At 41.2% G+C, this 27,446-nt stretch overlaps 1 protein-coding gene across 1 annotated transcript; it reads right to left on the reverse strand.

The window, feature by feature from the left end:
* Positions 1-677: 677 nt before the first annotated feature.
* LOC137280760 (tropomyosin-like) lies at positions 678-27,013 on the reverse strand. Its single transcript, XM_067811975.1, has 16 exons — positions 26,962-27,013; positions 26,572-26,673; positions 22,658-22,730; positions 21,876-21,906; positions 20,734-20,838; positions 20,079-20,183; positions 18,556-18,663; positions 18,378-18,422; positions 17,674-17,730; positions 17,327-17,436; positions 16,924-17,005; positions 15,535-15,693; positions 3,499-3,576; positions 3,202-3,282; positions 1,913-2,041; positions 678-794 (listed from the first exon to the last, which is right to left on the reverse strand). Exons 1-16 carry the CDS (start codon positions 27,011-27,013, stop codon positions 678-680), a joined length of 1,434 nt encoding a protein of 477 aa, XP_067668076.1.
* Between the last annotated feature and the right edge of the window lie 433 nt (positions 27,014-27,446).

Raw genomic sequence — 27,446 nt, forward strand, 5'->3', positions numbered from 1 at the left:
CATAAAGATGTGTATTGTTTCTCTACTGCTCTGTATCTATGCAGTTTCTATGAAAATGACAATTTTAAGATTAAGCCAAACATTGGATTGCATATATTATCACAAGACTGTACTCTTGAAATCACACACTGACTACTTCCACATTCCTGAGAACACCCTTGAAATTCTTCAGCATACCAGAAGCATTGTTTCAGATAATTTTGATCCTCATCTTATCATGAACTCAGCATTTAGCACACATTGGCAATCCTGGGGATGGATTGATGGATGCACACTAACAACCATCCTCACTGCAGCCGACTGTAGTGAAGGAAACTAAGAAATACATATCCATAGCATCTGCTTGATGTGTGTTTAGAAATGTCAGTGATCATCAGGAATTGGAACCCATGTTTAAGTGATGAAGCTAAATAAATGCATACATCCCAGTCAATACCTCACACAATAAGTGAGTTAGATTTTACCCTGCTTTTAGCAATATTCCAGCAATATCACAACAGGGTACGCCAGAAATGGGCTTCACACACAGTATCCATGTTGGGAATCAAACCCTGGTGTTTAGTGAACGCCTCCCCTTACAAACAGGAAGTCTCACCATTAGTCCAGATCACATACTTTGCACTGCCTCTTGCAGCAGGAATAGTCGCCTTTAATGGCAAGCATGGGTTGCTGAAGACCTATTCTACCCATGTCAGTTCAACAGGAGTTTCCTGCCCACTCACCTCTTCCTCACCTATGATCAACTTTCCGATGTCTGTCACATACGACATGATGGCCGTCACAAGCATGTTCAGCTACAGGAAAGAAAAATAACAATTATGGCATCCTAACCTTGCAAACTTAGCTACGTTATCTGTTTCCATAGCTCAGTGTGCACTCAATTTTCCAGGCTTCCAAGAGAGAATGCAAGCCATGTTACAATATCCTACTGGGTGTGTTTCCATAGCTCAGTGTGCACTCAATTTTCCAGGCTTCCAAGAGAGAATGCAAGCCATGTTACAATATCCTACTGGGTGTCTAACCCATGAAGATCCAGGATAAAATTTGTCTTATGCAACCTTGCTGTGTCATGAGTTGTGACACGTCATCATACCCCAACTGCACAAAACAATGCTCATGATGTTGATCACTGGATGTTCTGGTTTCCACTGGATTATTTACGGACCCCCACCATATAACTGGAATATTGGTTACTGCAGCGTTAAAAAACAAACAGATTTTATTTAGGAGATAAACATCATGTGTTGGCCAATTTCCGGGAGTTATTGAGTATTTGAAGCACGGGAATGTTCAAATACTCAATAACACCCGTGCTTCAAATACTCAATAACACCCGGAAATTGGCCAACACATGATGTTTAGCGACATTGTAAACACAAAAGTAAACCAAAGGGTTTTACTGTCTGCACTCGTTTACATTGAGTACGGGTACAGCAGTGAAGAGTCATCAGCAGGCCGTTTCAGCTGGTTCCCATGGTAACGTCTGGAGTTGCTCATTTGTGACGACATTCTGACTTTACGTCACAATATGATTTGAATGATGTCACCACTGTTGATGACTCAACAAAACATTTGTTTGCGAGGTCAATGCGCAGTGAATAGTCTTGCAGTTTCCGGGAATCTAATACCATTTGATCATGTTTTTCAACCAATCAGATTACAGAACACAGTGACTTTTGGTTTACAATATCTGTTATCACAACTCTCCCACCCCTGGATATCCTCTCATCAACATTATTTCCTGTTATTATTAACTCACCCATATACTCATATACCCATATGTCTGGATATACTCTTGCTACCAATATTATCATAATAGTCATAATAATATAATGCCCATATTATCTGTTATCTTTTACTCATCCAATCCTGATTATCTTCTTTCCGCAGGTATCTCATATTACTAACTCACCCGTCCCTGTATATCTCCCACTTGCCACAGTTCGTTATCTCGGTTATCATCAAATTCTGGCGGAGGGGGAACCTCAGGCTCTGGTATAATGGGCTGGCTGATTGGAGGCAGGGACTTGTCTTTCTTCACCTGCTAAATGAAGAAAATAAGATAATCTTATGACCTGGACAGAACTGAACAAGAATCCTGCTTAACACCTAATATACCAAAAGTAATGACAGTTGTGCAGAACTTCTCATATATCAGTACTATTGACAATTCTGTACAACTTCTGGTGCATCAGAACTTCCGCAGAACTTCTGCAGAGCTTTTGGTACTTCAGCAGTATTGGCTGTTCTGCAGAATGTCTGGTACATCTGATAGCTCTGCAGGAACTTCTGTTACATGAATACAATTAATAGCTTCTCAAGTAATCCTTCATGTCAGAAGTATCAACAGCTCTGCAGAACTTCTGTTAAATCGGAAAAATTGATAGTTTTATCGTGCTAGCATCTTGAGGTACAATGCCCCAGTTTAAAATGAATGCCCCACTCAGAGCTTGTGGAATAACTACAAGTACCCAACAGTCCTTGTGTCTCTCCTTGCTGAAGATTACCATGTAAGGTAACTGAAATACCATCTTATAAAACTCTTCTGACATAATGCAACCTAGAGACTGAACCACTGTTCTAATCCTCACTTTGGGGCACTTTCCCACCTCGGCAACTTAGCAGTAAGGCAGTTGAGGAAACATGAACTTCATCTGGTGGTGAACCAATACCAACGTAGATAGAAGATTTTCTTGTTTCAACATTATGTACTATATTACAGCAAAGTGATGAAGCTGAAGAGCATCCTTGGTTGACCAGTAGTAAAAACAATTAACAATCTACAATCAAATAGTGAGTGAGTGAGTGAGTGAGTGAGTGAGTGAGTGAGTGAGTGAGGGGAGCGGAGCGGAGCGGAGCAGAGCGGAGTGGAGTTTACACTCAGCGATATTCAAGCTATTTACGCTGCACTCAGCAATATTCAAGCTATATGGTGGCAGTCTGTAAATAATAGAGTCTGGATGAAACAATCCATGGATCAACACTTGAACATCCTTCTGCGCAAATGGGATATGACAACATGTCAACCCAGTCAGCAAGCCTGAAACCTGATCCCACAAACAGTCAGTGCAGAAAGAAGTTATATGCCTCCTTATGTGACTCGACTGCTTTAGCTAGGGAGTGCAAACATCCTCAGGCAGCTCTGCGAGGGTACAGAATTGCTACATGACAAACTAGCCACCAAATGTTCCCTGTTCATACCTTTGGTTTGATGGATTTCCGACGAACGTTTTTCTTTCTCTTTGGTTCCTTAACAACCTTTTTCTTGTCTTTACCTGGCTCCTGAAAGAGACAGATAGAAGCGTTTTAGTTAGTACAGTCAACAGACAACTACAACAATAATGATTTAAGGTACCTTACATTTCGTACTTTCCCTTGCGTAACAACGCAAAACGTAAAACATTTATAAACATGCATACTCACTATCCCTCACTACTCACTCTCACAAGACTCACTCACAACAACAATTCGTCCATGGCTACTGTATCTGCAGCCTACCTTGGATGTCTTGTCTTCTTCTTCAGCTGAAGACTCACCACCAGACTCTACTTTGGGCATTTCAGACACTGAGTCATCCTGAAGAATAATTAAAACAGGATTCAATAAAGTTTAAACCATTTTTTTTATATTTTGAGCACGGCTAGACCCTGACAATTCATCCTTTACTAGTCTCTGCACCATGACAACTCACCATCACTAGTCTCTGCATAATCACAATTCTTTATTACCGCATATTACTATGTATAAGCCAACCCCATAGATAAGCCGCCCCCTAACTTGACCCCAAAAATCACTGTCAAAATGGTATGTTTCGTGCATAAGCCGACTCCACCGTATCAGACATCTGGCAGTTACAGTATTGGGTGTATAAATGTAAGTATGGTCGCGGTCAACCCACACCACAAGACATCTGGCAGTTACAGTCTTGGATGTACAAATGTAAGTATGGTCGCGGTTAACATACACCACAAGACATCTGGCAGTTACAGTCTTGGATGTATAAATGTAAGTATGGTCGCGGTCAACCCACACCACAAGACATCTGGCAGTTACAGTCTTGGATGTATAAATGTAAGTATGGTCGCGGTTAACACACACCACAAGACATCTGGCAGTTACAGTCTTGGATGTATAAATGTAAGTATGGTCGCAGTCAACCCACACCACAAGACATCTGGCAGTTACAGTCTTGGATGTATAAATGTAAGTATGGTCGCGGTCAACCCACACCACAAGACATCTGGCAGTTACAGTCTTGGATGTATAAATGTAAGTATGGTCGCGGTTAACACACACCACAAGACATCTGGCAGTTACAGTCTTGGATGTATAAATGTAAGAATGGTCGCGGTCAACCCACACCACAAGACATCTGGCAGTTACAGTCTTGGATGTATAAATGTAAGTATGGTCACGGTCAACCCACACCACAAGACATCTGGCAGTTACAGTATTGGGTGTACAAATGTAAGTATGGTCGCGGTCAACCCACACCACAAGACATCTGGCAGTTACAGTCTTGGATGTACAAATGTAAGTATGGTCGCGGTCAACCCACACCACAAGACATCTGGCAGTTACAGTCTTGGATGTACAAATGTAAGTATGGTCGCGGTTAACACACACCACAAGACATCTGGCAGTTACAGTCTTGGATGTATAAATGTAAGTATGGTCGCGGTCAACCCACACCACAAGACATCTGGCAGTTACAGTCTTGGATGTATAAATGTAAGTATGGTCGCGGTTAACACACACCACAAGACATCTGGCAGTTACAGTCTTGGATGTATAAATGTAAGTATGGTCACGGTCAACCCACATCACAAGACATCTGGCAGTTACAGTCTTGGATGTATAAATGTAAGTATGGTCACGGTCAACCCACATCACAAGACATCTGGCAGTTACAGTCTTGGATGTATAAATGTAAGTATGGTCACGGTCAACCCACATCACAAGACATCTGGCAGTTACAGTCTTGGATGTATAAATGTAAGTATGGTCACGGTCAACCCACATCACAAGACATCTGTCAGTTACAGTCTTGGATGTATAAATGTAAGTATGGTCGCGGTCAACCCACACCACAAGACATCTGGCAGTTACAGTCATGGATGTATAAATGTAAGTATGGTCGCGGTCAACCCACACCACAAGACATCTGTCAGTTACAGTCTTGGATGTATAAATGTAAGTATGGTCACGGTCAACCCACATCACAAGACATCTGTCAGTTACAGTCTTGGATGTATAAATGTAAGTATGGTCACGGTCAACCCACATCACAAGACATCTGTCAGTTACAGTCTTGGATGTACAAATGTAAGTATGGTCGCGGTCAACCCACATCACAAGACATCTGGCAGTTACAGTCTTGGATGTATAAATGTAAGTATGGTCACGGTCAACCCACATCACAAGACATCTGGCAGTTACAGTCTTGGATGTATAAATGTAAGTATGGTCGCGGTCAACCCACACCACAAGACATCTGGCAGTTACAGTCATGGATGTATAAATGTAAGTATGGTCGCGGTCAACCCACACCACAAGACATCTGGCAGTTACAGTCATGGATGTATAAATGTAAGTATGGTCGCGGTCAACCCACACCACAAGACATCTGGCAGTTACAGTCATGGATGTATAAATGTAAGTATGGTCGCGGTCAACCCACACCACAAGACATCTGGCAGTTACAGTCTTGGATGTATAAATGTAAGTATGGTCGCGGTCAACCCACATCACAAGACATCTGGCAGTTACAGTCTTGGATGTATAAATGTAAGTATGGTAGCGGTCAACCCACACCACAAGACATCTGGCAGTTACAGTCTTGGATGTATAAATGTAAGTATGGTCGCGGTCAACCCACACCACAAGACATCTGGCAGTTACAGTCTTGGATGTATAAATGTAAGTATGGTCGCGGTCAACCCACACCACAAGACATCTGGCAGTTACAGTCTTGGATGTATAAATGTAAGTATGGTCGCGGTCAACCCACACCACAAGACATCTGGCAGTTACAGTCTTGGATGTACAAATGTAAGTATGGTCGCAGTCAACCCACACCACAAGACATCTGGCAGTTACAGTCTTGGATGTACAAATGTAAGTATGGTCGCGGTCAACCCACACCACAAGACATCTGGCAGTTACAGTCTTGGATGTATAAATGTAAGTATGGTCACGGTCAACCCACACCACAAGACATCTGGCAGTTACAGTCTTGGATGTATAAATGTAAGTATGGTCACGGTCAACCCACATCACAAGACATCTGGCAGTTACAGTCTTGGATGTATAAATGTAAGTATGGTCACGGTCAACCCACATCACAAGACATCTGGCAGTTACAGTCTTGGATGTATAAATGTAAGTATGGTCGCGGTCAACCCACACCACAAGACATCTGGCAGTTACAGTCTTGGATGTACAAATGTAAGCATGGTCGCGGTCAACCCACATCACAAGACATCTGGCAGTTACAGTCTTGGATGTATAAATGTAAGTATGGTCGCGGTCAACCCACACCACAAGACATCTGGCAGTTACAGTCTTGGATGTACAAATGTAAGTATGGTCGCGGTCAACCCATACCACAAGACATCTGGCAGTTACAGTCTTGGATGTATAAATGTAAGTATGGTCACGGTCAACCCACATCACAAGACATCTGGCAGTTACAGTCTTGGATGTATAAATGTAAGTATGGTCGCGGTCAACCCACACCACAAGACATCTGGCAGTTACAGTCTTGGATGTATAAATGTAAGTATGGTCGCGGTCAACCCACACCACAAGACATCTGGCAGTTACAGTCTTGGATGTATAAATGTAAGTATGGTCGCGGTCAACCCACACCACAAGACATCTGGCAGTTACAGTCTTGGATGTATAAATGTAAGTATGGTCGCGGTCAACCCACACCACAAGACATCTGGCAGTTACAGTCTTGGATGTACAAATGTAAGTATGGTCGCGGTCAACCCACACCACAAGACATCTGGCAGTTACAGTCTTGGATGTATAAATGTAAGTATGGTCGCGGTCAACCCACACCACAAGACATCTGGCAGTTACAGTCTTGGATGTAGAAATGTAAGTATGGTCGCAGTCAACCCACACCACAAGACATCTGGCAGTTACAGTATTGGGTGTACAAATGTAAGTATGGTCGCGGTCAACCCACACCACAAGACATCTGGCAGTTACAGTCTTGGATGTACAAATGTAAGTATGGTCGCGGTCAACCCACACCACAAGACATCTGGCAGTTACAGTCTTGGATGTACAAATGTAAGTATGGTCGCGGTTAACACACACCACAAGACATCTGGCAGTTACAGTCTTGGATGTATAAATGTAAGTATGGTCGCGGTCAACCCACACCACAAGACATCTGGCAGTTACAGTCTTGGATGTATAAATGTAAGTATGGTCGCGGTCAACCCACATCACAAGACATCTGGCAGTTACAGTCTTGGATGTATAAATGTAAGTATGGTCGCGGTCAACCCACACCACAAGACATCTGGCAGTTACAGTCTTGGATGTATAAATGTAAGTATGGTCGCGGTCAACCCACATCACAAGACATCTGGCAGTTACAGTCTTGGATGTATAAATGTAAGTATGGTCGCGGTCAACCCACACCACAAGACATCTGGCAGTTACAGTCTTGGATGTATAAATGTAAGTATGGTCGCGGTCAACCCACATCACAAGACATCTGGCAGTTACAGTCTTGGATGTATAAATGTAAGTATGGTCGCGGTTAACACACACCACAAGACATCTGGCAGTTACAGTCTTGGATGTATAAATGTAAGTATGGTCGCGGTCAACCCACATCACAAGACATCTGGCAGTTACAGTCTTGGATGTATAAATGTAAGTATGGTCGCGGTCAACCCACACCACAAGACATCTGGCAGTTACAGTCTTGGATGTATAAATGTAAGTATGGTCGCGGTCAACCCACACCACAAGACATCTGGCAGTTACAGTCTTGGATGTATAAATGTAAGTATGGTCGCGGTCAACCCACACCACAAGACATCTGGCAGTTACAGTCTTGGATGTATAAATGTAAGTATGGTCGCGGTCAACCCACACCACAAGACATCTGGCAGTTACAGTCTTGGATGTATAAATGTAAGTATGGTCGCGGTCAACCCACACCACAAGACATCTGGCAGTTACAGTCTTGGATGTATAAATGTAAGTATGGTCGCGGTCAACCCACATCACAAGACATCTGGCAGTTACAGTCTTGGATGTATAAATGTAAGTATGGTCGCGGTCAACCCACACCACAAGACATCTGGCAGTTACAGTCTTGGATGTATAAATGTAAGTATGGTCGCGGTCAACCCACACCACAAGACATCTGGCAGTTACAGTCTTGGATGTATAAATGTAAGTATGGTCGCGGTCAACCCACACCACAAGACATCTGGCAGTTACAGTCTTGGATGTATAAATGTAAGTATGGTCGCGGTCAACCCACATCAGAAGACATCTGGCAGTTACAGTCTTGGATGTATAAATGTAAGTATGGTCGCGGTCAACCCACACCACAAGACATGTGGCAGATACATTCTTGGATGTATAAATGTAAGTATGGTCGCGGTTAACACACACCACAAGACATCTGGCAGTTACAGTCTTGGATGTATAAATGTAAGTATGGTCGCGGTCAACCCACACCACAAGACATGTGGCAGTTACAGTCTTGGATGTATAAATGTAAGTATGGTCGCGGTCAACCCACACCACAAGACATCTGGCAGTTACAGTCTTGGATGTATAAATGTAAGTATGGTCGCGGTTAACACACACCACAAGACATCTGGCAGTTACAGTCTTGGATGTATAAATGTAAGTATGGTCGCGGTCAACCCACACCACAAGACATGTGGCAGTTACAGTCTTGGATGTATAAATGTAAGTATGGTCGCGGTTAACACACACCACAAGACATCTGGCAGTTACAGTCTTGGATGTATAAATGTAAGTATGGTCGCGGTCAACCCACACCACAAGACATCTGGCAGTTACAGTCTTGGATGTATAAATGTAAGTATGGTCGCGGTTAACACACACCACAAGACATCTGGCAGTTACAGTCTTGGATGTATAAATGTAAGTATGGTCGCGGTCAACCCACACCACAAGACATGTGGCAGTTACAGTCTTGGATGTATAAATGTAAGTATGGTCGCGGTCAACCCACATCACAAGACATGTGGCAGTTACAGTCTTGGATGTATAAATGTAAGTATGGTCGCGGTCAACCCACATCACAAGACATCTGGCAGTTACAGTCTTGGATGTATAAATGTAAGTATGGTCGCGGTCAACCCACACCACAAGACATCTGGCAGTTACAGTCTTGGATGTATAAATGTAAGTATGGTCGCGGTCAACCCACACCACAAGACATCTGGCAGTTACAGTCTTGGATGTATAAATGTAAGTATGGTCGCGGTCAACCCACACCACAAGACATCTGGCAGTTACAGTCTTGGATGTATAAATGTAAGTATGGTCGCGGTCAACCCACACCACAAGACATCTGGCAGTTACAGTCTTGGATGTATAAATGTAAGTATGGTCGCGGTCAACCCACACCACAAGACATCTGGCAGTTACAGTCTTGGATGTATAAATGTAAGTATGGTCGCGGTCAACCCACACCACAAGACATCTGGCAGTTACAGTCTTGGATGTATAAATGTAAGTATGGTCGCGGTCAACCCACACCACAAGACATCTGGCAGTTACAGTCTTGGATGTACAAATGTAAGTATGGTCGCGGTCAACCCACACCACAAGACATCTGGCAGTTACAGTCTTGGATGTATAAATGTAAGTATGGTCGCGGTCAACCCACACCACAAGACATCTGGCAGTTACAGTCTTGGATGTATAAATGTAAGTATGGTCGCGGTCAACCCACACCACAAGACATCTGGCAGTTACAGTATTGGGTGTACAAATGTAAGTATGGTCGCGGTCAACCCACATCACAAGACATCTGGCAGTTACAGTCTTGGATGTACAAATGTAAGTATGGTCGCGGTCAACCCACACCACAAGACATCTGGCAGTTACAGTCTTGGATGTACAAATGTAAGTATGGTCGCGGTTAACACACACCACAAGACATCTGGCAGTTACAGTCTTGGATGTATAAATGTAAGTATGGTCGCGGTCAACCCACACCACAAGACATCTGGCAGTTACAGTCTTGGATGTATAAATGTAAGTATGGTCGCGGTCAACCCACATCACAAGACATCTGGCAGTTACAGTCTTGGATGTATAAATGTAAGTATGGTCGCGGTCAACCCACACCACAAGACATCTGGCAGTTACAGTCTTGGATGTATAAATGTAAGTATGGTCGCGGTCAACCCACATCACAAGACATCTGGCAGTTACAGTCTTGGATGTATAAATGTAAGTATGGTCGCGGTCAACCCACACCACAAGACATCTGGCAGTTACAGTCTTGGATGTATAAATGTAAGTATGGTCGCGGTCAACCCACATCACAAGACATCTGGCAGTTACAGTCTTGGATGTATAAATGTAAGTATGGTCGCGGTTAACACACACCACAAGACATCTGGCAGTTACAGTCTTGGATGTATAAATGTAAGTATGGTCGCGGTCAACCCACATCACAAGACATCTGGCAGTTACAGTCTTGGATGTATAAATGTAAGTATGGTCGCGGTCAACCCACACCACAAGACATCTGGCAGTTACAGTCTTGGATGTATAAATGTAAGTATGGTCGCGGTCAACCCACACCACAAGACATCTGGCAGTTACAGTCTTGGATGTATAAATGTAAGTATGGTCGCGGTCAACCCACACCACAAGACATCTGGCAGTTACAGTCTTGGATGTATAAATGTAAGTATGGTCGCGGTCAACCCACACCACAAGACATCTGGCAGTTACAGTCTTGGATGTATGAATGTAAGTATGGTCGCGGTCAACCCACACCACAAGACATCTGGCAGTTACAGTCTTGGATGTATAAATGTAAGTATGGTCGCGGTCAACCCACATCACAAGACATCTGGCAGTTACAGTCTTGGATGTATAAATGTAAGTATGGTCGCGGTCAACCCACACCACAAGACATCTGGCAGTTACAGTCTTGGATGTATAAATGTAAGTATGGTCGCGGTCAACCCACACCACAAGACATCTGGCAGTTACAGTCTTGGATGTATAAATGTAAGTATGGTCGCGGTCAACCCACACCACAAGACATCTGGCAGTTACAGTCTTGGATGTATAAATGTAAGTATGGTCGCGGTCAACCCACATCACAAGACATCTGGCAGTTACAGTCTTGGATGTATAAATGTAAGTATGGTCGCGGTCAACCCACACCACAAGACATGTGGCAGTTACATTCTTGGATGTATAAATGTAAGTATGGTCGCGGTTAACACACACCACAAGACATCTGGCAGTTACAGTCTTGGATGTATAAATGTAAGTATGGTCGCGGTCAACCCACACCACAAGACATGTGGCAGTTACAGTCTTGGATGTATAAATGTAAGTATGGTCGCGGTCAACCCACACCACAAGACATCTGGCAGTTACAGTCTTGGATGTATAAATGTAAGTATGGTCGCGGTTAACACACACCACAAGACATCTGGCAGTTACAGTCTTGGATGTATAAATGTAAGTATGGTCGCGGTCAACCCACACCACAAGACATGTGGCAGTTACAGTCTTGGATGTATAAATGTAAGTATGGTCGCGGTTAACACACACCACAAGACATCTGGCAGTTACAGTCTTGGATGTATAAATGTAAGTATGGTCGCGGTCAACCCACACCACAAGACATCTGGCAGTTACAGTCTTGGATGTATAAATGTAAGTATGGTCGCGGTTAACACACACCACAAGACATCTGGCAGTTACAGTCTTGGATGTATAAATGTAAGTATGGTCGCGGTCAACCCACACCACAAGACATGTGGCAGTTACAGTCTTGGATGTATAAATGTAAGTATGGTCGCGGTCAACCCACATCACAAGACATGTGGCAGTTACAGTCTTGGATGTATAAATGTAAGTATGGTCGCGGTCAACCCACATCACAAGACATCTGGCAGTTACAGTCTTGGATGTATAAATGTAAGTATGGTCGCGGTCAACCCACACCACAAGACATCTGGCAGTTACAGTCTTGGATGTATAAATGTAAGTATGGTCGCGGTCAACCCACACCACAAGACATCTGGCAGTTACAGTCTTGGATGTATAAATGTAAGTATGGTCGCAGTCAACCCACACCACAAGACATCTGGCAGTTACAGTCTTGGATGTAAAATGTAAGTATGGTCGCAGTCAACCCACATCACAAGACATCTGGCAGTTACAGTCTTGGATGTATAAATGTAAGTATGGTCGCAGTCAACCCACACCACAAGACATCTGGCAGTTACAGTCTTGGATGTATAAATGTAAGTATGGTCGCAGTCAACCCACACCACAAGACATCTGGCAGTTACAGTCTTGGATGTATAAATGTAAGTATGGTCGCAGTCAACCCACACCACAAGACAACTGGCAGTTACAGTCTTGGATGTAAAATGTAAGTATGGTCGCGGTCAACCCACACCACAAGACATCTGGCAGTTACAGTCTTGGATGTATAAATGTAAGTATGGTCGCGGTCAACCCACACCACAAGACATCTGGCAGTTACAGTCTTGGATGTACAAATGTAAGTATGGTCGCGGTCAACCCACACCACAAGACATCTGGCAGTTACAGTCTTGGATGTATAAATGTAAGTATGGTCGCGGTCAACCCACATCACAAGACATGTGGCAGTTACAGTCTTGGATGTATAAATGTAAGTATGGTCACGGTCAACCCACATCACAAGACATCTGGCAGTTACAGTCTTGGATGTATAAATGTAAGTATGGTCGCGGTCAACCCACACCACAAGACATCTGGCAGTTACAGTCTTGGATGTATAAATGTAAGTATGGTCACGGTCAACCCACATCACAAGACATCTGGCAGTTACAGTCTTGGATGTATAAATGTAAGTATGGTCGCGGTCAACCCACACCACAAGACATCTGGCAGTTACAGTCTTGGATGTATAAATGTAAGTATGGTCGCGGTCAACCCACATCACAAGACATGTGGCAGTTACAGTCTTGGATGTATAAATGTAAGTATGGTCGCGGTCAACCCACACCACAAGACATCTGGCAGTTACAGTCTTGGATGTAAAATGTAAGTATGGTCGCGGTCAACCCACACCACAAGACATCTGGCAGTTACAGTCTTGGATGTATAAATGTAAGTATGGTCGCGGTCAACCCACACCACAAGACATCTGGCAGTTACAGTCTTGGATGTATAAATGTAAGTATGGTCGCGGTCAACCCACACCACAAGACATCTGGCAGTTACAGTCATGGATGTAAAACGTAAGTATGCCAAGTGAGAATAATATCTAATAAAGATTATACTGACCATTATTCTAAAAATCCGTGTTTTCATTTCAACATTCACAGTAACACATTAAACCCGACAGAATTAGTATTATAAACTATTTTTCCCTATTTTATTGGAAAAAATTCTTATAGACATGCATCATCAACAGGTCCATATCATCAAGTTGTTAAAGAGCAGTTACGATGTTTCGGGGAGATAATTAATCAAAGAAAATAAGCTGAAGAATACAATCAACAACAGTACTCGTAAAAGCTGTCAAATGAACATTAGAACTTACTACTTCCATCTTTTTGAGTGATTGTGTGCCGTAATTCAAGTGATATCTCGGCTTTCGTCGTCTCGATCTTGACGCTTGGACACAATGTTTAATGCTAAGAAATGTGCATGAAACATTTTTGTCACATGTCATAACCTAGCACGATACATGCACTAAGGTCCATACTGTATGTATAGGTGGTGGTGTCTTGTGGAACACCTTCAGAATAGCATGATTTTACTTCAACCATTCATCTGAATCTTTAAGTTCTGGTTTACAAGGACAGTATCCATTGCCGTTATCTGATTGGTTGCCTTAGGTCACATGTTTGATTTTGACCATTCAAAATCCTTACAGCAGACTGTGGCAAATAGTTATTATCCGAAAAGATTGCTTCTTACAAATTGTAAAATTCTCTTGGCAAGGTTGATGTTTCAAACGATATCCACCATCAAACGAATTACCTCACGTTATTCATACGAAACTTCAAAAACGGAGGTATTTGTCCCTGTTGCATCCAGTTACCGAGAGGAAAGCCACTGATATTGGGGTAAAGACGACCATAGATATTATTTCAGAAATATTCTAATAATAATTTTCCAATTACGCAAAAATGAAAATATAAAATGGTGAGGGGATATTTAGTGGGATGGCATTGTGTCTCTCAGCTTGGGGATATGACATGTTACAAATGAATGCCCCTAATCCAATAATTGCTTACTTCTTGAAAGTGCTTGTGCAAACAACAAAACAATAGCAATCAGGCCGCCTATTAACAGTACTTGTGTATTACAAAACAACAAGAAGCAATCACTGTATGTGAAGTATCAGCTGATAGGATTGACACGTCATTTTGCAAATGGCGGGCGGACAGGACACAACTCTTTTTTTAATTATTACTGTGTGTAAATAGCTAGGAATGGAACTTAATAATGACTAAGGGCAAAATAATTTGAAATAATGAAAACTGTATACTTTGATTTGTATTTCACTGATCATTTATAACAAAGTGAACTTCCTAGCAGGTGTACCACTAACCTGTAAGATTGTCCTGACCAGGCACTGACGACCAGAAAAATGCTTTCGTGAAATTGTGTCTCGTAGACAAGACAAGCCCTTTCTACAGACAGCATTTTTTGGTACTCAAAATCCGGCTTATACACAGTAATATATTGTACTAGTCTCTGCACCATGACAACTCACCTGGACAGAAGGATTCGCCCAAACAACCCCCGTTCATGGACACAGTAACGTTCGCGGGAACGCATTTTGCAACTGAACTTTTCTGCTGAAACACGTGCAGATTAGCACGTGGTTGTGGCTCTTCGATGTTCGACTTGAATGAGAGCAGTCACACTTTGGTGGCTCTCTCTATGTTTAATTGGGTGTCTTTGGGAGTGGTCTAGTTTGTAGACATATGGTTGAAAAGGATGGAGATTACACATTTGGTGTATCTGTGGTGTAGTGTCATATTTTGGACACATTATTGTAGTATTATGTTTGGACACTAGTACTGTTGTGTCATTCTAGGACACACTCTGATAGTGTCTTATTTGAACACTTGAATGGTGCCCTTTTTGAAGACATTTCTAATGTCGTAGTTGGTATGTGTAAATATATTTGAGCAAATTGGGGTTATTCATATTTGGGAATAAAGCTATGAAATAAAATTTAAGAAAAGTGCTCTTGAAAAACTTTGACAAATACAAACCAATGATTTAGTCGTCACGTCAACAACAACTCACCCTTGCGAGGCTCTTCCGCCTCAGATCGGCCATCTCCTTATAGGCCTGACTCAGCCTCATCTCCGCATCTGCCAACGCTTTCCGGAGGAAGTCTAGCTTCTTATACAGCTTGTTCTTCTCCTGGTCATCACCTTGTTCACTGATCTCCTGGGATGATGGCTGCATCAAACATCATCATCATCATCATCATCATCATCATCATCATCTGTATGACGATTTGCCCTGTTGTATGTCATCATTCTGATAAAAACAACAGGCCCTTTATATCTGGGGAATAATCAGCATGCATGGGGAGTGTATGTATCGCCACTGCTGATTTTTGTACCTGTACCTGTAGGTTGCATACATACAACTGTGTGCCAGTGTTTCATGTGTGTTTAGTCAAGAATTGAAATAAGACTGTTTATAAATGAGTCATGAATCACTGATGTGTTGTAGTGGCCATAAATTTCCATAAATTTCCAAATCCAGTGCTGGGAATTAGGGAGTAACAGGATGCGATTTTCCTGTGTACTATGTGCATAAAAATTGACTGTGGACGCACTGATGAAGAAAAAGTCCAAATACTTTTGTAAAAATTTCAATCAAGTAATGGTAAGTTATCACTGAGCTTGCTACTTGCTGGGTTATGGTATCATTTACAATTTCATTACTATTACAAATAATGAGCTGATCATGATACACAATACAATAGCAGTATTAATAATAATATTGTTATTATATCACTGACATTTTGTTGTCTAAGACCCCTGAAAATTATAAGCATGCATCCAAGGGTCCCTCAAATACAGGACTCAAGGTAAAACCCTGAGAATTGAAGCACAGACCTCCTGGTCCAAAGCTGGATGCTTTGTCTGCATGACCAAAGAGGTTAACCTCATCAGTAAGCTGACAAGGTACGAATGTCGTGTATGGGATGACTCCTCACCCTGTTATGCAAGTCACTGTCAACATAAGGCACGTCCCCGGTGCATAGCAGGGGACTGAGACCTGTGTTGCTTAACTTTAATATGACTGTGCCCAATCCCACAGTGGGTGCCAATGTAGCTGGGATTTGAACCACAAGCCTTCTGATCTAGGGTCGTTTAGCACGGTGCTGCTGCCTGAATGGGTACAACTACAAATGTACTGTACATGCAGACAGTAAAAATATGGTAAACCTCACAACATTTCATCCATCCCTCAATAACAGGGTTAAAAATTATCTATTGTTTTCACCAGTCCCACAAAATGGTACTTTACCAATACCCAGCTGCCATCTACCTAACGGTGGAAGTGGAATTCCACAAAGACATGTTACTAGTCCTTCCTGTAAATAGCCCTTCATTTATGTTAACCCCTGCTTTGGATAATTCCTTGAAAGTTACATATTCAAGGGAGATGACTCACCCTCTGTATTGATGTAACTGACAACAGGTGGCACTTGCAGTTGCAGACTTGAGAACTCTGCGTCATTTTCTCTTCGCTAACACTGAAACATGAACAATTATATGTGCTGAGTAAAGAAGACATGTTCTTGTAAAGTTCTCTCGAGCATTCGGATTCCCTCAAGCATACATGTTCATGGAGTCACTCATGGTTTTGATGGAATACTGCCTTCAGACTCCCCCTCTCACAGAATCTCACAGATTTGGTTTTACAAAAAGACTAACAAACTAAAAAGTTGTTCAGAGACATGATGGCTTGTAATGGAAAATAGTTGCGGGAACGGGTTCTCCAATAGAGAGCAAGGTATTGGTCAATGGTTATTTTTAACTTTTTATTTAACAATCACCTGCCCCTGATGCCTCACCTGAAGCTAGACACCTGTCCAGAGATGGCAATACTCTCATCACTGCGAGTCTGGCTCACCTTCTCCCGGAGCTGATCATTCACCAGCTCAAGGTCCGACATTATCTCGTCCTGACAAGCATCAACATCAATACACAACATCTGATGAAAACAAGCGATAGCATCATCATCGCGTGTGTTCATCAAAGCCTTGCAGATTTTACATTGTGCATATCTGACAAAAACAAGCAGCTACATCACAGGTCTGAGTGAGTTTGGCACGCTATGTGTCATGTTCTGAACATGTCAATGTTTTAGAGAAACAAACATTTATACATGATGTCACATGGATTATGATTCCTGACATACTTGCTGCTTCATTGCTAACTCCATCTTCTCGATCTTCTCATTCAGTTTTATCAGCTCCTGGAAACAAACAGCTTAGGATAGAATCCCAATCATCACATGGTGGCCATTGTATAGCATTGATGCTCTAGAAGTATGACATTAATGGTCTCACTCTACAACAATGACATTCGCACTCTGTAACATTAATGGTCTCCCTGCACAACACTGACAGTCTCTATTTAGAGCATTGACAGTCTCCCTGTATATCATTGATGGTCCCTCTGAATAGCATTGATGGTCTCCCTGTATACCATTGATGGTCCCTCTGAATAGCATTGATGGTCTCCCTGTATACCATTGATGGTCCCTCTGAATAGCATTGATGGTCTCCCTGTATACCATTGATGGTCCCTCTGAATAGCATTGGCAGTCTCCCTGTATACCATTGACAGTCTCCTTGTATAACACTGACAGTCTCCCTGTATACCATTGACAGTCTCCTTGTATAACACTGATGGTCTCCCTGTATACCAATGGTGTTCCCCCTCTATAACATTGACAGTCACCCTGTATAACACTGATGGTCTACCTGTATAACATTGACAGTCTCCCTGTGTAACACTGATGGTATACAGAATATCTAAATAATCTCCATGGTAACCATGTCTAACAACACCTTACACTGGAGAATGCCTCAGTGATCTCCATGTCTAACAACACCTTACCCTGGAGAATGCCTCAGTGATCTCCATGTCTAACAACACCTTACCCTGGAGAATGCCTCAGTGATCTCCATGTCTTAACAACACCTTACCCCTGGAGAATGCCTCAGTGATCTCCATGTCTAACAACACCTCATCCCGGAGAATGCCTCAGTTATCTCCATGTTTAACAACACCTTACCCTGGAGAATGCCTCAATGGTCTCCCTGTTTTCTCGGATCTGTTTCCTCAGGAAGGCAGGATCGCTGTCCATACGCTTCAAGTTGTCGGCATCCGTGACTTCTCCAAGCTGGTTAAGAGACAGAAATATGAGGGCACATCTCAGACATCCAGTACTGAGGACTACATCATATCAGTTTGACTCCTAATCAGGTCTTCAACACTTCATTTACAATAGTTAATGTGTAAATTTTCACATTTTCCTCAAGATAATCATAAATAATAGCACTAAAAATCTATCAAGGCTTCCTCAAGGCCCATCTACATAAATTTCAGCTCATGATTATGTCATGGTGATGGCAAGAGTAATGACCCCTGCTTTAAGGGTCATTGGCTCAACCACATGTAGCTGCCTAAGAGTGCCATATTGACTGCACCAGTGAACTTTGATTAAATTATCATATATGAAAGAGAGCACAACCCAACTACGACAATAATAACTTTTATTAGGACTGTACACATGAAGATATGAATCACCAAAATCAGATAAGTAATATGGAAAAACGATGAACTAGTATTTGCAGACTTAACCACACTAATCCTCAAATGGACTGAAGATAATGAAAAACTGTCATAGCCATTGTTCTAGTAGATAGGAAACATTTCATCTACCCAAAAATTATCAATATCAATATATCTCTGTCAAGACTAATAGTCTAAAAGTTACAAGAGGAACGCCAGACCGAAGATAAGAATACTAGGAATTTATGTTCAATTCAAATGTTGACATTAAATCTTGACATGATTTGTCTGTGACAAACACAGACACTTAATTCAGGGCCTTGTCACAATTAGTACACAACTGCATCAAGATAAAGGACACATGGAGACCATTAATTGTGTGAAGATGAAGTACATGATGAAAGTCTATTCATCTGTGTCAAGATGACAGTCTACTCACCTGTGTCAAGATGAAGTACAAGATGAATGTCTACTCATCTGTGTCAAGATGAAAGTGTACTCAATTGTGTCAAGAAAGAAAGTCTACTCACTTGTGTTAAGATGAAGTACAAGATGAAAGTATATCCAACTCTTTCAAGATGAAGTACAATGTGAAAGCCTACTCACCTGTGTTAAGATACAGTACAAGGTGAAAGCCTACTCACCTGAGACAAGATGAAGTACAAGGTGAAAGTCTACTCACCTGTTTCAAGATGGAGTACAAGATGAAAGTCTACTGACCTGTTTCAAGATGGAGTACAAGATGGAAGTCTACTGACCTGTTTCAAGATGAAGTACAAGGTGAAAGTCTACTCACCTGTGTTAAGATACAGTACAAGATTGAAGTCTACTGACCTGTTTCAAGATGGAGTACAAGATGGAAGTCTACTGACCTGTTTCAAGATGGAGTACAAGATGGAAGTCTACTCACCTGTTTCAAGATAGAGTACAAGATGGAAGTCTACTGACCTGTTTCAAGATGGAGTACAAGATGGAGTCTACTCACCTGTTTCAAGATGGAGTACAAGATGGAAGTCTACTGACCTGTTTCAAGATGAAGGACACAGTAACAGTGATCTCCTTCCCCGTTCCCTCCTCCTCCTGTTTGGGCAGTTGGATATTCTTCAGGTCGATCTGGTTATGTAACAACTGTAACATAACATGTCAATGTTTTTAACTCAAGGAGAGTAGTTTCTAAGACATATATGCTGTCCAATTTAGGAAAAACCCAGTATGTAATTTTTTACTAATATACATACAAATTAATCATAAAGCGAGGAAGGTAAATATTAATAAATCTGACTGAACTTGGGGTTACAAATGCAAATTGTTTCCAGCAAGAATTCTTCACATTTGTCATTATCTCTTACAAGTGCCTAATCCCTTAAAAATAAAGCCTCCATCTTTCAACTACATTCCCCATCCATAATGTCCACGGAGTGGGGTAGCCTGGTTGTTTGTGTTTGTTCATCGTGCAGAAGATCTGGGTTTGATTCCTCGTATGGGTATACAATATGTGAAGCCCATTTGAGTCGTCCCCGTTGACAAAGCGGCGTGAAACCATACTCACTCACTCACTCCAGGCCAGAGTGGGTGGCCTGGGTTTTACAACCTGAAAAGCTAACCTTAGTAGCATTTGAGCTCAAATACCTGGCCCACTACTGGCCCATGTCCCCTTAGAACAATAAAACCAAACAACCTTAGTAGCATTATCCAGGTTGGCCTCTAGTTTCCTGATCTTGAATCGGAGTCTTGCAACTTCATCAGTGAGGTCTGAGTTGTCATCAGCATATCTGGCCATCATCTGGAAACAACAACAACACAATGTGAACATCATGCTAGCTAGTCTAGAAAACAAAGTAGAACTAAGACTTTGTTCAGCCCATTCTTAACATATTGGCCTGTAATAGTTGTCTGATAATTTAATGATGACTGTGAACAGTTCTTGTCCAGAGCAGCCTAACACAAAAACTTCATTACACATTTTGGATGCTGTAGACGTCTACAGAGGAACAAAGCACCTTGTGCAGTGGCTAGCTCATCTTCATTCAGTGTGCCTACCTCCTGAGCAATGCGTGTGTGGAGAGAATTCTGTTACTCTTCTCTGAGTGCCCCGGTTTCTTAAAACAATACAGCGAATTGTGTACTACTGCAACTGCCCTGTTGCATTAAAATGTGAGCTTTTCAAAGAAATGAAACAGTTGAACCATAACATTTCCAGAGTTTGTTTTTTGTTCAAATAAATATGTAATAAATATAACAGATAATACAACATATTTCAGTTTTCTAAACTAACTCTCATTGACATCTTCCTTGTACAGAAACCAAGCGGAAAACTACATTACCCAAGATCCACAAGGTTTCCGCAAGACCAGAAACTTACTCACTCCAGCTATAAAGGTTTCAGTAAACTGAAACTAAATGGAAACTTCCAACTACAGTTTCAGTTGACGGAAACATGACGGAAACCAAGACTTGTTAGTTTCAGTTGTGGAAACTATGCGGAAACTCTCATTGCGCGTTTCCTGAAACTGAAACCTTGCGGAAACCTACATTACTCAGTATCCATCAGGTTTCCGCAAGAACGGAAACCAAGTTATTTTTGCTGTGGACAGTGTAAGGAGATTGTTGTACCTAGAAATAGGGGGTTTCAAGGGAGGTAACTCTGTTGTTTACCTAAGTATCTATCTAATTATACTGTAGCATAAGTACTCTACAGCAGAAACATATGTAACCAATAATGAAACTAGCATAGTTTTTTATGACATTACACACAGTGATATGTTGTGATCTGGAGGGGTGATGCCAAGTAAACAACTCTAATTGTACACTCTTACTTACATTCTTCCGTTCTTTGATTTCCTTTCTCAACCTGGAAACAAAGAAAGGGACATCCATGGTGTTACAGACCTAATACAAATACCAAATATCATCATATATACATATATTATCACATATCATCCATTCTTGGGGTTGTACATCCAACAATGCTCATAATAATTCTAAGCCTGTCAACTCTGATTTCACAATAAGTACATTTGGCTACAAAAAAGAGTAAGTGAGGGAGCGTGTGTGTATTTATGCCACTTTTAGCAATATTCCGCTAATATCACAGTGGAAGGCACAAGAAATGGGCTTCACACCACATGGGAAAATCGATCCTGGGTCTTCAGCATGACTAATGGCCGCTTTAACAGTAGGCTACCACACAGATGCTTTACAAATAAGAATGAAATCTCGACATATGTTATTCAGACAAGCCTGTGCCCATGGCGTCAGTGTAATGGTGGCACACAACGACGTATATATGCTTCAATAACCTGGAACCTGCACATTCTGGATTAACAGGGCTCCACGCAGACAGAGTGAGTGAGTGAGTGAGTGAGTGAGTGAGTTTAGTTTACACAGTTTAGCAATATTCAAGCTATTTACGCCACTTTCGGCAATATTCAAGCTATATGGTGACACCAATGTTCATGGGTACACTTCAGGGTTGAGACTTGAGCTCATGATTAAATATCTGTAGCATGGCTTCAGGACCAGTATTCATAAGGCAGTGCATTGTGAAATGGATTTACAAAGTCCCCTAAAATGCAAAAGTCAAATATAAGCACAAGACGTACTGATCAGTACACTGTGTCTTCTGTTTCAGTTCCAAGACAAGACCATCCAACTTCTTCTTTACTGCGTCCATTTCTGTCAGGAGCAAAGCCAGCTATGAGATTCATCCCAGTGACAAGGATAAAGGTTTCTTTCTAATCGGTCAGTATCCTGTCTTTAACTTTGAACACTAAATGTGATCTTTCTAATGCTTTGACATCATCATAATAATTAAGGCCTGCCATCACTGTAGATTATACAGATTTCTATCATTCACCAAATATTAACCAATTATTGATTCAATGACTTTAAAGGTCACATGCAACCAAAAAATCAAACATAATTAAAACGCAATTATCACTCATTCATGACATATAATATTCATTGCTGCTTGTGAAAACACAAATAAAATTATATGCTTACAATCACGATTCAAAAGTGCAATATTTTGTACTTGGGCTTACTTTCCTCGAAACGAAGCCCTCGGCTGACCGAACCCATTCATAGCGGGGTGGGCGTGCACTCAAGTGTAACGACGGCTTCCAACTGGCTGGTTCATTTGCTGATACGCTGAGGGCTCATAGTGTGTTCAGACAGATGATGTCACAACAAAGTAAGATTCTTTATGGATAACAACTTCTATTATTGTACTTGATGCATTGTTTCAGTATGGATTCATATACCGCTGTCAAACAAAATCATATCCACTAGAAGAAGTTGTTATCAGTAAAGAATGTGTATAGAGATGTTGGGTTTTGTATTAATACATGTTTTCTGAATTTGCGTTCGATCCAATCGAAAATCATTCCAGTATTGTCACTTCAGTTTAAATCAAATAATTGGTATTAGTGTCTGTGTTAGAACAGTAGATTTGCAGTAAGTTTCAAGTCGGTATGTTATAGATCACTGGCTTCTATTCTCGATTCACCGCGAAGTTAGACTAAATTGTGCCGATAAAAACTTCTTTCACACATTCATTTAATTTTCAGAATTGAAATATACCTTTAGCTGTAAGTTATTTGCAAGCTATAGTAATAGTTTTATGACTTAAAAAGAATTGTTAGGGTGTAATTGAGGTGTGTGAAAAATATGACATATCGCTGATCTGTTCTGATCCGCCATTGAAATGCTACACGCCGTTGTTTGAGTGTTTCAAGTTATTTCTTCAAAAACATCTTTCACATACACCTTTAATTCATATGAGGGGAATATACTATCAGGTGAAATGTGTTTGCAAGTAATACTGATAGTTTCATAATCTAAACAAGAATGATTACACTATGCCAGTTAGGAAGTGGTCAAATGCAACATATGTCATATTTGGGATTTCACTTCCTCAGTAAAGTAGTAGTAGTGGAAGTCGCGGTGGCTGAGCGGGTTAGGCGGCCGACTTTGTGTGCTGGCAATTAGGTGCCTGACTCTGAGGGTGCGGGTTTGAATCCCGGATGGGACTCAACCCAAAAAGTACTAGAATTTGTACTTTACCGTGGAAGTGAAATCCCAAATATGACATATGTTGCTAAAAAAGAATGCTACGGTGTATTTGAGGTGTGTGAAAAATATGACATATCGCGATCTGATCTGATCCGCCAATGATGCTTGTGTTGCTTGAGGGTTATAGTTCCATAACTTCTTTCTTTCTTGTTGATCATATTTTGACCAAAAACCAAAAACTTGTTCACCAAAATTGGAGAGGTGTTTAGGATGCTTTGTGACAGTTTAACACTTACTGTTTATGAGGGCAGTGTGGCGGTGTCAGTTAACATTTTGTTAATGTCCATTCCATTCCCCACATGCAAAAAGATATCTGAATTAATTATTAATATGAACAAAAATGTCTCAAAGTAGATTCTTTTAAAATAGACAGCAGGAGTTAGCACTAGTGTTCTCGCGATACTGTAACATGTTTTGGGAGGGAAGGCCGCAGTGTATCATTTATTCTTTCATTCATTGACATATGAACTTCTTTCTTTTATTGTGTTTCTTTATTTCATTCATTCACATAATACTTGCTCTTAATTCTTGCTATAATTCATTCATTCAGTGTAAAATTCCGACTGATACAATAAACTGGCAGAAGTTCTGTTAAACACAGCTGAAGTAGCGCTGGGAATGAGCCAAGTCACTGTGTACATTGGAGCATGACGAGGCAGGCGTTAATTAGTACAAATGGCAAAGAAAGCAAGTGAGTGACCTATCCCAGTTGTAGATTATCCCTGTTCAGATTCAGTCATCCAAGAAAAACAGATGTAGTTCGTTTGCAACCCACAGACATAAAGATATGTCATGTGTACAAGTATCACATCTGCCTAATTTCATAATGTGGCAGAGACAGGACTCTGCACGAGTCATAAATCAATTTATTTTGGTGTTAAGTTCAAATTGCATGTGGTAGGTGTTAAGTTCAAATTGCATGTGGTCAATGATTTAAGCTGTGTATTGCATATTGTCTTTATCAGACAGGCAGACATATAGGTGTCAATAAACCAGAGCCCCTATTCTCGAAAGGATCCTAGCCCTAAGATATCCTAACTTTGATCCTAGCATCCGGATTGGTGTCCTACCTTATTGGTGTGGTACTTGTTTGTTCACCATTTTTGACGTTGTGAAAGTTTAATTACAGCTGAATTTACAACAGCATGCAGTTTTTATGAGTTCAGAATATTGTTTGAGTTTATATCATCAATTTATCAGTTGTGAATAAGACTTACTTGTTGCAATACACATACTCTTTAGATCTACAACCAATATGTATTTTTATTCTTACCTATTCTATCCCTTTTTATTCACAACATTGCTCTTTTCTATCACATTCCTCTGAAATGTCAATGTCAAGGCCACATCAATGAGGAACCAGCTTCTGGTTGTTTCCTAAGTAAATTTTCACTTTGTGAGATGACACATAATGAAAGTTCAAGTCATGATAATCATTAAGAAAATCAAATGAAACAATTTTTTCCACATCTTAATTCTCTTTTTGGCAGACTTTCAAAAACTGACGACAAATGTTATGTCCCAGCTAATAATGAATTTGATGTGATGAAAATATTGAATATGTTAACAACACATAGATCTGATAAAATACTTTAGATCTATTTGAGTACAAGTTCACTCTATTTTGACTTGGATACAAGGTATGAATTTTAATTACAATTTCTGTTAGATCAAGTAAGTCCACCAAAAACACTGAATTTCTCCACTTTCTAACCTTTTACCTTGATTTCTAGTCTCACCATTTGTCTTGTAAACAAGATCATAGCTGCCCTGTGTTTTTCATGCAATGAAGTAGAGATAATATTTAGGTGAACTTAATGAATGTTTTTTTTTTCTATCTCACCTACTGAAGAGCTCGCTATCCTAGCTAGGATCTGTTACTCAACTTAGGACAAGGATAAGATTGTTTCAAGAATGGGTCTTATCTTAACAGTAGGATGTCTTAACTCATGTTTTAACTAGTTAGGATCTGTCTTAGCTGGGACACTTTCGAGAATAGGCACCCTGACACAGAGCTTTCCACATGACAGAGGCTGCTTACCACAATCAACCAGTTTTTTATGTAACGGGTAGATTATTTACTTGTTTGTGTACACAACCAAGATTAGACTAAAGCTCACGACCTCATACTCCGGGCATGCATACTGTTTCAAGCCCCGCGAACCTATTTCACTGCGCATGTGTTATGGGCGCAGCGCAGCACAGCTGTTGAAACCACTTTTGAACTCCGATTTTGCAGGGTTTTTCTCATTTTTTCTAACTCTATAGGTTGAATTGGCATTCTTGATGATTTGTTTTGGAAAGTGCATACCGAAAGGTATCAGAATCTGCAAAGTTGTGTTTTACATTGCATGTGACCTTTAAGCAATGTGACCTTATCCCAATCATAAAAATGACCTTACCCCAATTACAAATGACCTTAAACACATGACCTACGACATACCATCAGTGCCTTCAGTGCGGACTTTCCTCAACATGGACACTACCTCATCTGCTGCATGCCGCCATGTTGACTGACTGCCACTTGTTGGGGCTTTGTCCTTCCCTGCCAAAACAGACCACCAGTCAACATGGAAACACAACAAAGACAATAAACACAGGAACTCAGACCACACATTCCACACAGGAACTCAGGCCACACAGTCAACACAAGAGCATGAGTCACACAGTCAACACAGGAACATGAGCCACACAGTCAACACAGGAACATGAGCCACACAGTCAACACAGGAACTTGGACCACACAGGAGAAACAGAAACTTGGGCCACACAGTCAACACAGGAACTTGGGCCACACAGTCAACAGAAGGGACAAAAGGTGCCTGAATCCCACCATAACATGGAACTACACCAGACAACGGGAGACATAACTGGGCATGCAACATTTAATTTGGTTCACCTCTCTTCATGTGCTTGAATCCCACCATTACTTCCTTCTCCATCCTTCTCTTCTCTCTGTAACAGTGATCATCTCAAAAACACTTATTTCATGCATTGCAGCTACATCTTCAACAGGTCGACAATATTTTATGACAGTTCCTGTGAAATTCAACTTGTTTTTTGAAAACTGTGATGAGGCATTTGAGTCAAGCAGGACATGAATATTGGCTGAGACCGAACCAGTTAAATTACCAGCTTCATAAACAACCACTAGAGATTCTGTCCTACCATCAACACAGTACAGCACTAGCAAGACAAACACTAACCTGGCATAATTCATTGAGTGAGTGAGTTTAGTTTTACGCCACATACAGCAATATTCCAGCAATATGGCATTGGTCTGTGAATAAACAAGTATGGACCAGACAATCCAGTGAT

Source organism: Haliotis asinina, chromosome 4 (assembly GCF_037392515.1).
Source record: "Haliotis asinina isolate JCU_RB_2024 chromosome 4, JCU_Hal_asi_v2, whole genome shotgun sequence".
Taxonomy (NCBI): Eukaryota; Metazoa; Mollusca; class Gastropoda; order Lepetellida; family Haliotidae; genus Haliotis; species Haliotis asinina.